We start from the raw sequence: 14,981 nt of genomic DNA, 5'->3' as shown, positions 1-14,981 counted from the left end.
TGTACCGTAACACCCTTCTCAAAGACTGGTCAACAGTCAAATGAATTCAGAGATAAAGTCAAAATATGTTCAGAGGGCTATGAATTCAGTTTAAGTTTGATAAGTAAGTCTTGCTATTACTTTCAAAGACGTAAATGAATACTTTCTAACCTGTGCTTTCTAAAACATCAGTCACCATGAACTCCATCATCAGGATTTCTCTCTTTTAATCCTAAAAATGAATAAAGAAACTGCTCTCTCTCTACCCCAATTGCATGTGTCACTTTTGGTTTTGATTTGTTTTTTAAGAAAGGTTTTGATGACCTATCTTTTTATTATGCATGGGCCTAAGTTGGAACCTTCTGAGTCCTGAGCCCTAAAATGGTGTTTGAATTTATCATTCCTACTTTATTATCTCTTAAATATGATTAAATTATATTTGGCTGTTATTTCGAAGGAGTAGGAAGTGGAAAGAAGGTATATTGACAGAATACGGGAAGTAAATTTACATATCTTTGATTTCTGAGATAAACTATAAATAGTAAATGGCATCCCTTTCTATTGTTTTAATAACAGACACAATGTTATAAATATCTTGTCCTACACACATCTAATTAAATACATTGATACATTTTGAAAAATGGAATTATTCCTTATGTATTCATGATCTTTCAGAGTATTTAAACTCTCAAAAAAAAAGTCACTATGTATGCCTTTCTATTTCTGGCTATACTTTTCATTTCCTTTTGTCTTCCCTATGAAACTGTCAATCTGCACTTTGAAACTGTTCTCTGAAAATACGAGGCGTTATCAACTCATTATGTTTACATTATGATATAAAGCCAGAAAGTCACCATCATCTAGTGGCATTTAGTCAGGCAATTACTTTAAAGTCCAAATAGCTGTCAAGAAACACTATGGCTGATAGCTGACATTTTTGAATCACCAAACTAGACCACTAGTTCTAGTTCCACAAATGTCTTCCTCGAGCTCTTTGCATGTGTTTCTTCCCTCTATTTTGTATAACTTATGCTTGTCCTTCAGGTATCAAGCTCACGTTACCACCAGAACAGTGGCTTGTAATGACTCTGAAAGTCTGGGAGAAGTGCCTCTCCTCTGTGCTCTTGGTGTGTCCTGTCTTTAGAACTATCATGGCACCAGTCATACTGTATGGAAATCGCTGTTTCTTTACCATTTCCCAGGTCAGAGGGTACGACTGTTGAGGGGGCTGTGTCTCACTCATCATTATAATTCCGGTGCCTGTCATAGTTCCTGGCACACAGTATACCCTCAATAAGCATTTGTCATAGGAATGAAGAAAGTAGGAAATGAGAAAAACAGCTTCCCTGGTACCTAGGTCCCTATATTAAATAGTTCAACGTGTAAATATGGTCCAATTATATTTAATAGTTGTATGTTTTGTTCTTTTTCTGTACATGTATTTAACTTTTATTAGAGCTGTTGAAGTTCAAAGATTTTTTCTTACTGACTTTTAATGAAATATAAAGTTTCTAAGTCAGAATATAACTGCTTTTCTTTTGCTTTTTCGTTTTTTGCCTCAGTTGCTGCTGAATTTGAATCTGGATCTTGTAGAACGTCTCTAGGGTTTACTGTTGTATTATTAGAAATTGCAAATCTAAATCCAGAGAAGTTTTAATTTCTCAAATATGTGTACAGGTTTTAAAGAAAAATTGCATGATATTTAGAATTGGAGGATCTTTTTGCTTATCATCACCCGCCGCCACTCACTAAACACCTTCTTCTAGTTCCTAAATTAGAGGATTCTTTGAAGACGACCTCGAGTCATTGTGAGCCATCATTTTAGACTGTCAAGAACTGATCAGTCCTTCTTGGGAGTCCTTGCCTGGAGAGATTCTTAGATCCTCTTTCCTCTTCCTCAGGGTCCTTCTTTCAGAGAGTGGACTGACTATCACCTCCATCTCCACCCCCCCTTTTGCTAGGCAAGGTCCAGCACTAGTCTGGGCCACAGAGAACCTCCACACTGCACCCCTTCCTTCTGCCCTCCATCTCTTCTTCAGGTGCCACCAACTGACCCGGGTCAACAACCAGTCCTCTGTTTTTAAAGTTAATTGTGAAGCATTTTTATTTATGTACTCTCTCTTTGTTTACGAATGCACATAAGAGAATGAAACTCTTCTAAACTTGAAACTTAAAAGCTTTTATCTTTCCTTTTGCTCCCCAAAGTCCCCCGGTACATAGTTGTGTATTTTTAGTTGTGGGTCCTTCTAGTTGTGGCATGTGGGATGCCGTCCCAGCATGGCTTGATGATCCAGTCCCATGTCTGTGCCCAGGATTCGAACAGGCGAAACCCTGGGCCAATGAAGCAGAGCGCGTGAACTTAACCGCTTGGCCACAAGGCTGGCCCCTTAAAACCTTTTTAAAACTTAAAACTTTGAGCATATCCATCCATCTATCCATTCATCTTCGTTCATTCATTTACTTTGCATAATTGGCTCCTAATCATGCATATCTCACCTCAAGAGGACTCCTCGGAACATCCAAGACAAATACTATTCTAATCTTTCTTCTATGCATTGCTTTTTATATAGTTTTTATAAAATTATAGTCATACTCTAATCTTTTTCTCACATGACTCTTTATATTGTAGATTATGAATGAGTATAAACAGCAGCAAAACCTTAGCAAGACCATGTCCATGTGCCACTGTTGTGAGTTTTCTTACTATAAGCAATTCTGCCTAATTAAGTGACTCTTGTTGGTGCACTTAAATTCAAACAATTTGGTAAGGTTGTGTATTAGTTAGGATACAATTTGGCTGTAAGAGAAGGTAAAAAATTCAGTGCTAAGTGGCACTCTGAAATGTCAGATACTCCTAGGTGTGGTCTCCATTCCAAAGGTTACCTTATACTTCAACATGGCTGCTCAAGCTCCAGCCATTACATCCCATTCCAGTCAGCAAGAAGAGGGAAGAGGGAAAAAGATCCTTCTCTCGTTCCTTAAAAACGCTTCTCTAAAAATGCACATATCACTTCTGCTTACATTTTATTGACCAGGACTCATCACACAGCCAGATCTAGCACAAGGGAAGCTTAGGAATTTAGTCTTTATTACAGCTGAACATGGGCCTAGCTAAAAATCTATTCTATTAATAAATAAATTTAAAAATTCATTTAATAAATGTGTTGTATTCCTAAACTTGTAAACAGAGGATTTGCAATGTGGTGTAAATAGCTATGTCCCCAGATCAGCTCAAAAACCTAGTTATGGATAAAGTAGCTGAAGCAGTGTTCACTATTGAAAAAGACAATGGAGGGGGGCTGGCCCTGTGGCTGAGTGGTTAAGTTCGAGGGCTCCGCTTAGGGGCCCAGGGCTTCACCGGTTCAGATCCTGGGTGCGGACATGGCACCGCTCTAATTAGCCATGTTGAGGCGGCGTCCCACATGCCACAACTAGAAGAACCCACAACTAAAGTGTATAGCTATATACTGGGGGGATTAGGGGAGAAAAAGCAGGAAAAAAACAAACGATTGGCAACAGTTGTTAGCTCAGGTGCCAATCTTTAAAAAAAATAAAAAGGAAACTATAAACAAGCCACTTGTATCTTTTAAACAAAAAATTAAATGTAAAATCCATATTTTCAACTGTCTGCTAGATATACCGTCTCTGGTTGACATGCTGGTACGTCAAACTCAGCATGGCCCAAAGTAAACTAAGTCATCATTTCTGCTTTTCCTCCATTCTTCTATTCTTCCAGTTCCCTGGAACCCTGGTCCTCTTATATTCTCCGTATCAAGTAAAATCACACAATTTCCTATTATTTCTGCACTAGGAAGTTTCAGGTCATCTGTGATTCTTCTCTCTGTAAGTCTCTTCTGATACAGACAGACACATGCTCACAACCTCTGATCAAGTCCTGTGGATTTCCTTTCCATTCCCATTAGCCACCACTGTAGGCACAGTTACTGAAACAGACCATTTCAACCACCACCAAATTTGACTACTTGCCCCTGAAGCCTCCCTAGTCCTATTCCACATTCTTCCATTCAGTTATTTAATAATGCGTGTTGAGCATCTGCTGTGCGCCATGCGTTGTGCCAGGCTGAGGATACAGAGATTGAAGAGGCGGGTGGGAGTAATTCTTGCCCTCAAGGAATTCACAGCCCATTAGGGGAGACACAGTGGCATGCTAAAGTGAGAGTGGTGGGAACTCTCTGCCCAGCATCCAGGCTATAAAGGGGTACACTATCTGTGAAGAATTCAAAAACAATACCAAAACCAGGGAAAAGCCAGTCTGCTTCCTGTTATCACCAGACAACACCCATTCTAAACAATGTCAGCGTAAAATACTTCTCTCCCAAAAAATCTTTTGTTGGCTCATGTTCTAAACAAGTGGTGTGGTTACCAGTGAGTTTTAATTACATGTATGTATACATGTATGTATATAAATGCTTCAAATTAGCACAGTTTTGTTACTTATCCTAAGATAAGGGTTGTAGTGTCTAAGGAAGTTAATTCCAGGAACTCCTAATTATGTAAGTCGGCCCCAACATGTACAGACTCAGTTACAAGAGTTGTTTCTAAGTTCTGAAAGTTTCAGAATCATTCAAGCTTTCTACGGGCACAATTCACACCTCCAGTCCCTGTGGTACTACATACTCCTGTGTTACAACGGGAGATTTAAAATGAACGATGATAGCACAACAATTATAAACAGATGAAGAAGCAGAACTTGAATTACTTCAATCCTGTCATTCTGTGACTACTCGGATTTTTTGTTTGTGTTTAAAATATTTTAGCTGTAGAGACATCTGAAAGCTACGTAGCTACTCAAAGGAACAAAGCCATGGACGGTATTACGATATCTGAAATCTGTTATGGAACAGGATTTTTACAAATCTCTCTGTCATGCTTATCCCAAGTTTGAATCTTTTCTTAACCAGTCGTGTATATGTTGTTTCATGTTAAGAAATGGTTTAAAATTACTACAAAGTGTTGTCTGCAGTGTGAGCAAATATAGATTGACAACTCTAGCAGCACTGACTATTGAACTTGAATGTGTAAAGATCAATTTTGCTGAAGTTATTGACAAATCTGCAGAAGTTAAAGTCTTGAAAACAAAACTAATGTTATTATCCAATTACTTTAACAGACCAATATATAGATATAAGCTCCCCTGTTTAAAAATGTTTTAATGTAATTAAAAATATGAATCTATAACTTTTTCCTTTTTGTACTATAATATTTATTATATAATTTATTTATCTTTTTTAACTGGCAGGATGTGTGAAGTCCAGTAAGAGAAAATTATCAATGTGTCTCTTTTATGCCCTTTATTATTATTTGTTTCATTTCATGATTACTACTAAAAACAATTTTGTCATCTGGAGAAGGGGGTTGTTTTTTAAAAAACGATCCACTCTGCGTGTTAAGTATGCTAGGTATGCCCTGAGGTGATAGACTCTGGAGCACATTATTTTAATTATTTAATTATTTTAAATGAGATGATAGAAATCATCATAGCGGAAACTCAGACACTGATTGTCCAAAGTTGGGTGTTTGACGTTGGGGATCAAGGAAGACTTTTTTTTGGTAACTTTTATGTTGATATAATTTCAAAAGTTGCACAAGGGTCTCCCATTCCTCTTGTCCAGATTTACCAACTGTTTACACGTTAACCCCTTTGCTGTTTCATTTTCTCCTTCTCCCTTTCTGTCTCTCTCCATGCACACAACACACACACACACACACAATTTTTTTTAATGCTTTTTGGTGAGGAAGATTGGCCCTAAGCTAATACCTCTAGTAATACTAATTAGTTGACACTGATAATACTAATACTATAAAAAAGCAACTTAGGAAAGGCTCTTTTTTTTTAAAGCTTCATTGAGGTGTAATTTACATGCCATAAAATTCATCCATTGTAGGTGAACAATTCACTGATCTAAAAAAATTTTTAAAGTACAGTTGTGCAACCATTACCACAATCCAATTTTAGAACATTTCTATCATCCTAAAACATTTCCTCATGCCCATTCGCACTTAATCTCTGTTCCCACCTTTAGCCCCAGGTGACCACTGTATGTTTTCTCTCTACATAAATATTGCTTTTCTGGATATTTCATATAAATGGAGTTGTACATTAAGTAGTCTTTTGCGTCTAAGTAAACTTCTTTTACTTAGCATGATTTTGAGGCTCACTCATATTGTAGCATATATCAATACTTCATTTTTATTGCTGAACAATATTCCATTGTTTGGATATACCATATATTGTTTATCCGTTCACTAGTTGATAGACATTTGTTTATAGTTTGTGGCTATGAATACTACTGCCATGAATATACATGTACAAGTTTTTGTGTGGACGTATGTTTTCATTTCTATGAGTAGGTACCTAGGAGTGGAAATGCTAAGTTGTATGGGCAGTTCATGTTAAATTTTAAGAAACTACCAAATTCCTTTCCAAAGAGGCTATACTGTTTTACATTTCCATGAGAAATATTTCTCCACATCCTCATCCACACTTGTTATTGTCTGTCTTTTTTTTTTTTGAGGAAGATTAGCCCTGAGCTAACATGTGCCGCCAATCCTCCTCTTTTTGCTGAGGAAGATTGGCCCTGAGCTAACATCTGTGGCCCTCTTCCTTTATTTTATATGTGGGATGCCACCACAGCATGGCTTGATAAGCGGTGTGTAGGTCTGCGCCTGGGATTCTAACTGGCGAGCGCTGGGGCTGCCGAAGCAGAGCACGAACTTAACCACTCAGCCACTGGGCCGGCCCCTGTTGTCTTTCTTTTTATTATAATTATCTCAGTGGGCATGGGGTGGTATCTTGTTGTTTTAATTTGCATTTCCTTAATGGCTAATGATGTTGAGCATCTTTTCATGTGCTTATTAGCCATTCATTTATCTTATTTGATGAATTGTCTATTCAAGTCTTTTGCCAATTTAAAAGAAAATTTTTTTTTTCTTTTTTAAAGATTGGCACTTGAGCTAACAACTGTTACCAATCTTTTTTTTTTTTTCCTGCTTCATCTTCCCAAACCCCCTGTAGATAGTTGTATATCTTAGCTGCAGGTCCTTCTAGTTGTGGGATGTGGGATGCCGCCACACCATGGCCTGACGAGCAGTGCCATGTCTGCGCCCAGGATCTGAACCCTGGGCCGCCGCAGCGGAGTGTGCGAACTTAACCACTCGGCCACAGAGCCAGCCACTAAAAGAAAATTTTTTTAACTGAATGCATTTTTTTGAGTTCATAATAGTTTACATCATTGAGAAATTTCAGTTGTACCTTATTTCTTGTCCATCACCACATAAGTGCTCTCCTTCACCCCCTGTACCCATGCCCCCACCTCTCTTCCCCTGGTAACCTCTGACCTGTTTTCTTTGTCCATGTGTTTGTTTATTCCACATATGAGTGAAATCATAGGGTGTTTGTCTTTCTCTGTCTGGCTTATTTCGCTTAGCATAATACCCTCCAGGTCCATCCATGTTGTTGCACATGGGATGATTTTGTCTTTTTTATGGCTGAGTAGTATTCCATTGTGTATATATACCACATCTTCTTTAGCCAATCATCAGTTGATGCTTTTGCTGATTTTTCAGTTGTCTTCTTAATTATTCATATATTTTTTGCATGTGGATATCCAGTTGGCCCAGTACTATTTATGAAAAAGACTGTACTTTGCTATTGAATTGTCTTGGCATCTTGTCTATATCAATTGACTTTAAATGTAAAAGTTTATTTTTGTACTCTTGATTTTGTTCCATTGCTCTATATGCCCATATTTGCACCATTATCACACTGCCTTTATTACTGTAGCTTTACAGTTAGTTTTGAAATTAGGCAGTGTGAGTGTACCAACTTTGTTCTTCTTTTTAAAAATTGTTTTCACTATTTTAGGTCCTTTGCATTTCCATATAAATTTTAGAATCAGCTTATCAATTTCTACAATAGTCCTGCTAAGATTTTGATAGGGATTTCATTGAATTGCATTGAATTTATAGAGTGAATTGAGAATTGCCATTTTGACAATATTGAGTTTACCAATTCACGAACATGCAATGTCTTTCCATTTATTTAGGTCTCCTTAATTTTTCTCAGCAATGTTTTGTTCTCTTCAGAGTACAAGTCTTGAGCTTCTTTTGTTAAATTTCTTCTGAAGTATTTTATTCCTTCTAGTGCTATTGGAAATGGAATCATTTTCTTACTTTTCAGATTGTCTATTAATACTGTGTAGAGATACAATTGATTTTTTGTGTATTGATTTTATGTTTTGTGACCTTGCTACATTTATTTACTAGTTTTAGAACTTGTGCATTCCTTGAGATTTTCTGTATGCATCTGTGAATAAAGAAACTTTTACTCCTTCCTCTCCAATTTGGATGCCATAAGCTAGAAGCTTCAGTAGCTAGAACTTTCAGTAAAATACCAAATAGAATTGGTGAGAGTGGACAGGACTGACTTGTTCTCACTCTTAGTAGGAAAGCATTATTCTTTCACCATTAACTATGAAGCGAGCTGTGGATTTTTCGTAGATTCCCTTTATCAGGTTGAGGATGTTCACTTCTATTTCTAGTTTGTTAAGTTTTTTGGTTTTGTTTGTTTGTTTGTTTTTTACAGGGAAAGACTGGCCCTGAGCTAACATCTGTTGCCAATCTTCCTCTTCTTTTTCCCTCCCCAAAGCCCCAGCACATGGTTGTGTATCCTGGTTCTCAGTCATTCTAGTTCTATGTGAGCCACTGCCACAGCACGGCAACTGACAGAGGGGTAAGTTTTTTTTTTTTTTAATCATGAATGAGTGTTGGATTTTGTTCAGTTCTTTTTCTGTATCTCTTGAGATTATCATGTGTTTTTTATCCCTTATTCTATTAATGTGGTGTATTGCATTTATTGATTTTTGAATGTTAAACCAACTTTTCATTCCTGAGATACATCCCACTTGATCATGGTATATAATCTTTTTTACTAATTGCTGGACTTGACTTGCTAATATTTTGTTAAGGATTAGAGATTGTTAGGATCTATTACTCTTTAGGATTTATAGGAATTAGTTTAGTTACTAAGTTGGATGAAGGGATGGAATTGCAGGCAGAGAGAAGACTGGGAAAGGCTAAATTACAGGCATGAACAAAATGAGCAGAACCCAGAACCGAGGTAGTAAGGGCAGGAAACCAGAAGCCACTCAGGGTCTGGGGTGTGATGTTTGAAGCAAGCCATAGTGAGTGATGATTTTGGGGAGGTCAATAGGGACCAAACTACAGATTGTCCTGTAATCCATATATATTAAGCAGTATAGACTTTCTTCTATAGGTGCCAGCAAGCTTGTGAAGGGTTTTTTTTGTTGCTGTTGTTTTTTGGAGGAAGATCAGCTCTGAGCTAACATCTGCTGTCAATCCTCCTCTTTTTGCTGAGGAAGACTGGCCCTGAGCTAACATCCGTGCCCATCTTCCTCTACTTTATATGTGGGACACCTGCCACAGCATGGCTTGCCAAGCGGTGCCATGTCCGCACTTGGGATCCGAACCAGTGAACCCTGGGCCGCCGAAGCGGAACATGCGCACTTAGCCACTGTGCCACCGGGCCGGTCCCTGTGAAGGGTTTTAAGTAGAGAGGCAGAATGGTTAGATTTATGATTTGCAAAGATCATACCAATGAACAGCCTGGAGAAAGGGAGTCCAAGCAAAGCAGTGGTGGCAGTTCAGGTGAAAGATATAAGGCTCAAATAAGAGCAGAGGTGGTAGAATTGGATGGAGACGAGGAAATTGAGAGGGGAATTATTTAAGAGGTAAAAAGAGTATGATGACTGATCAGATGTGTGTATGTGTTTGGATGGAAGAGAGATATGGGATTGGGTAATAAACAGGGCTAAATTCTGGCTTTTTACGGTGGTTAACTGGATGGCTGCTGGTCTCACCAACTGGGGCAAAGGATATAAAAGAATGAGAACAATTAGGTTCAGCTGCATGTGACACAACTCAAAATACAGTAGTTTAAACAAGAGGGAAGTTTATTTTCCTTTGTATAAAAGACGTTCAGAGGATTTGGTCCAGGGCATATATAATGCTTCAGGGTCTCTAGGTCCTTCTATATTGCTGCTCTGCCATTCTTAGCATGTTATTTTCCCCTCAAAGTCCAACATAGATGCTCCAGTTTGGGCCATGAGATTTGAATGCCAGGGATTAAGAGGAAAAAAGCAAAGATGAATAGCATGCCCTCTCACTTTAAGGATATTTTTGTACTGGCCCATAGTCACATGGCCTCATATTACAAAGAAGGCTGGAAAGTATAGTCTTTATTCTGGAAAGTCATTTGCCCAGGCAAAGAAGTGCCCCAAGGCACCCTGATGTTAGAGAGTGGGACATGAGGAAGAGCCAGGAGAGAAGACTGAGAGGAACAGCCAGAGAAGTCAAAGGAAGCCAGGAGGGTGTGATGTCATGGAAGACAAGCACACTCATGACAAGTCAAGGAAGATTCGGACTTAGAATGGATGCATATTTGGCAGTGTGGAGGTTATTGGTGGCCTTGAGAAGGGTTTTTTGTAGTGGTGGGCGAGAATGAAAGTCCCATTGGAGGAGAGAATTTCAGAAAATTCGACTACTTTTTTTGAGTTTTGTTTTAAAGGAAAGAAAATATTAGGAAAGTAACTAGAGGGGGAAGTCTGGTCAAGAGAATTTTATTTTTTAAGAAGGGAGAAATATTGTTATGTTTCTATGTTGATGAGAAAGATTAAGCTGAGAAGCAAAAATTCATGCTGGTAGAGAGAGGAAAGACTTTTTGAAATAATATTCTTGAATAGGCAAGAGAGGATGGGATCTAGAACTTTTGTGGAGGAGTGGCCTTTGCCGGGAGCATGGACAATTCATTTGTAGCACCAGGAGGGATGGAGGCCGTGTGGGTGGAGTCTGTGGTACTGGGAGCTTGTGGAAGTCCTCTTCTGATTGTTTCTATTTTCTCAGACAACAGGAAGCAAAGTCATCCACTGAGAGCGAGGATGGAGGAGGAGGTTTGAGGTGATAGGGTATAGATTCATGTCTAGGAAAGTGGAAGAGTGAATGAACTAGGGAGCAATTGATAACTTGGTAGCATTGACTTCCCACGTGACACTTGTGACCCTAAATTTAACGTGGGTAAGAGTCATAATAGAGTGGTTGTGGCTTTTCTTTAGTCACATTTGCCTCTTTTGGGTGGAGAGTTAGATTTTACCAGGCTTGCAGTTTTACCAAGGAAGGACTATGACGTGAGAAACAGGCAAGGGAGTTGAGGGTTGCAACGAGAGAGTTTAAGATGAATTAAAAGGGAAGGGCAACCATCAGGAAGGAGGGATGAGGGCTGGTGAAAAGATTGTAGGATCAATGAATTGATGGTCCAGTGGGGTAGAAGGACTGGCTGGAGCCTGGGAGTTAGAGGGAGCAAGCTGAAAACACAGGGTGTTTAGAGGGGGTGGTGGTTAGAGGGCGGTGTATGGAAACTGAGATTATGGAGGGGGTACAGTTATTGTAATGATAAGGTTTGCGATACAATCATGGGAGTGAGCGGCCAGTATAGGGCAGATCCCAATCATTGAAAGGGAGGAGGTCAAGGAATGACATGTTTGGGTACTGGAAGGTCAACTACGTGAACACTAGTCTCATTGGGTCAGGTCATCAGTGCCCAAAGAGGACTTGGGTTAGAAATCCAGTTCCTCCTCCACTGGCCAGCTCCATACCTCAGTTTTCTTATCTGAAAAATGGAGATATTGATAGTTTCGACATCCCAGGGCTGTTGTAAGGACTAAATGAATTAATACATATACAACACTTAGAACCGTTCCTGACATATAGTAAGTGCACAATAAGCTTTTATTTGTATATGTATAACTAACAAATCTATAACTCTAGCTCAGATATTTCTCGACACAGACTCAGTTTGTTCTAACAAAAATCCTTGAAATAGGTGTCTATACTTTTCTGCACTTTCTCACCTTTTTCCCTCTCTACTCTCTAAAATAAATATTTTTCCCCATACCTTTCTACTAAAAATGCTTTTGAAAAGTCACCAATGACCTTGATCTTAGCAAGTCCACTGGTTAACACTGTCTTCATCTTATAGCATTTGACATGGCTTTGATCACATCTTGCTTCTGAAATTCTCATAAAAATTTGGTTTCCAGGGCATCTCATTCTCCTGGACTTTCATCCTGCCTCACTCCTACCTCTTCTTAATCTTCTTTGCTGGATCTTCTTCCTCTTCCTGACCTCTAAAGACTGGCACAGCTTGGGGCTAAGTTTTCTTCTCTATATATACTTACACCCAATACGATCTGACCAGTCCCACAATTTCAAATAGCATCTGTATCCTAACGCACCTACAGTCTATATCTCTGACTGTGATCTTTTCATATACCCAACTTCATACACAACAACTCTATTTGGATGTCTAACAAGCGTATTATATTTCACTGGCCAAAACAGAACTCTTGATTTCCACTCCACTTAAACTTCTTTCCCCACTGAGCTGATGGTATCACCATTCACTTATTTGCTTAGGCCTTAGAGTCATCTTTCACTCATGTCTTTTTCTCACCCTTCACAATCAATCAATTTAGCAAATCTGTTGGCTATAACTTCAGATTATATCTTCTCACCACCTTTACTGTTTTCATCTGAGTCCAACCCACCATTATCCTTCTATCTTGTCTGTCTGCTTTCATGCTTGCCCCTCTACCGGTCTCCACCTAGCATCCAGGCCTTTTAAGAATGTAGATCAATTTATGACATTCCAAATAATCTAAAATGCCCAGCACTCCCTAACTGTAAAAGCTTTAGTCTTCCCATAGCCCTGAGGTTGGTGTTTTTTGTCTTTCTGGCTAGGCAATAAACTCTATCTGGGTTGAACAGTACCTGGCATTTCTTGCATCAGAATGCATAGATTTGGTGAAATATTATGGAGACACTAAAAATTGTCTATTTGATGTAGTAACATGGTATAAATCTTGAAGAAATAAAAGAGAATAGCTGCTGCCACCATTACTTTACACTATTATGACTGAATAAATTGTTATTATGTGCATACATGACAGGCTGGAAGCGGATAGAAAAAAATAGAAACGTGTTACAATCATGGACTTACAAGTGAATATTTCTTTTAAACATTTCGTTCAATCATATTATTCAAATAAAAACCCCACAACCCAAACCCTTTTTTGAAGGTATGGGCCCCGCTCGCCAGGACAGTCACGTTCCTCCACGCGTCCCCTACCGCCCCAGTACAAGTTAGCTTTGGCCCACCCGGCCACCGTCCACACGGTGGGCCCGCCCAACGCTCGCCTGCGTTGTGAAGAGCCACGCCCTCGGCTCTCTGCGCTCCCTCCGCCCCACTTCCTCTCTCCAGACCCCGCCCCGCGCCGGTGCGCCTGCGCACGGGCGAACACGTGGCTGCCGCGGAGCCAGAACAGCAATGGCGGCGGGCGGCGGCGGCGTTGCTGACCCCCTGTCTCCCGCGGGGGTCCCCTGCGCCTTCTCCCCGCAGAGCCAAGCCTACTTCGCTTTGGCGTCTACCGACGGTCACCTGCGAGTGTGGGAGACCGCCAACAACCGGCTGCACCAAGAGTACGTGCCTTCCGCGCACCTCAGTGGTACCTGCACCTGCTTGGCCTGGGCGCCAGCGCGGCTGCAGGCCAAGGTAAAGCGAGCGGGACGGCGGTGGGCGGGCGCTGGTCGGATTCGGCTTCCGCGAGCCCCTGGCCCGGCGGCGCCTGACTCGGCATCGCGCATGGCCCTCGACGGCCCGGGGCGAGGAGGCACGGGGCGCAGCGGCGGCGCAGACTGGGCCCACGCCGCCAGCCCCGTGTGTCGCCTGTCCCAAGGGAACGAGAGAGGGCGCGGCCCGACCCGAGGGGCCGTGGGCCGGAGCCCTGCCGGCGGGCTCCATGCAGTGTGCACCCCGCGCCCGGCAGTCGCCGGGCCGCCATGTTTGCAGAGGTCCCCGGCCCCCCAGGGGCGGCTTCCTGCTGCCTGGCCTTGCTCATCAGCGTGCGCTCTTTAGAGCCCTGGCCCTTGACAGAGCTCCGCTTTGGGGATGTGTTACTCCTCCGACCCCAACCCAGCTCATCGGCTTTGCCCCGGGCAGCTGGAATGGACAAGGCTGTTTCCTTGCTTCCGGACAACTGCAACCCCGCTTGGGTGCCGGCTCACCACGTGTTCTCTTCCACGTCCAGGATGTGGGACTCACACTCTTCAAACTCTTGACTTTCCCTGGCTCGTTTCCATTTTCAGCCGTTTGAACCCTCTTGCTTTTTCATTTTTAATGTCTGCTCGGCTTCCCTTTTATACACCTCTTTTCCCCCAAGGCTGAAGTCTGCATTAGGATATGGAGGTAGAGTGAAGTTGTAGTTTAGCTTATTGAACATGAGTCCAGGTGAAGTTTCTCTTAGAATGGACACTGCCGAGTTAGGGAAGGCTTTTCACTTAGGGACCCGTCTCATTCACTGTTGAGTCACTCGACTACATCTGCTCTAACTCACACGCACGTGGGAACTGCAGTTACGGGGTAGCCAAACCGAATCAGTCCAGTGTGATTTGGAAGCAACAGGTATTGTGAGATGAGTGGTGTTCAGCTGACAGTATGTGTACAACTTCAAAAGCTAGTGATTAGTATAGATCTTAACTCCATCTGACTGCTCTGGGGAACTTTCTGCTAAATTTTTAGGTTGAAACTAGAGATACATCTGACTTGTTATACTTTGGATGAGTATGTTTAGGTATTTTCAAATTTTAAGCTAGATTTTCATAGTCTGTAGGTAAAGTGACTCCTGTTGATTAATAAGAGAAGCCTTCTCAGAGCTTGCACTCAAGCACAAAGCTTGGACTTTTTTAAAAAAAATGATAGTTGTCAGTGTTAGAATTAGTGCACTCTGCATATTTTTCCTTCTCAAAGTTGTTTTCTAGTTTGTGTTTTGACATTCCTGTAAAGTGATAATACTAATGGAGAGAGGAAATATGGAGCAGTGATTAGATGCAAGGACCCAAGCTATACTGCC

General features: G+C 40.9%; 1 protein-coding gene across 1 annotated transcript in view; it reads left to right on the top strand.

Moving 5' to 3' along the window:
• The first annotated feature begins 13,256 nt into the window (after positions 1–13,256).
• The window catches only part of WDR43 (WD repeat domain 43), a 47,486-nt gene continuing 45,761 nt past the window's right edge, over positions 13,257–14,981 (top strand). Inside the window, exon 1 of the mRNA XM_014731234.3 lies at positions 13,257–13,624. Coding sequence (XP_014586720.2) covers positions 13,400–13,624 — 225 coding nt within the window. The 5' untranslated portion in view covers positions 13,257–13,399. The remainder of the gene's footprint in view (positions 13,625–14,981) is intronic.

Source organism: Equus caballus, chromosome 15, assembly GCF_041296265.1.
Source record: "Equus caballus isolate H_3958 breed thoroughbred chromosome 15, TB-T2T, whole genome shotgun sequence".
Taxonomy (NCBI): Eukaryota; Metazoa; Chordata; class Mammalia; order Perissodactyla; family Equidae; genus Equus; species Equus caballus.
Note: the sequence above shows the minus strand (reverse complement) of the source record. Positions and strands in the feature narration are given on the sequence as shown.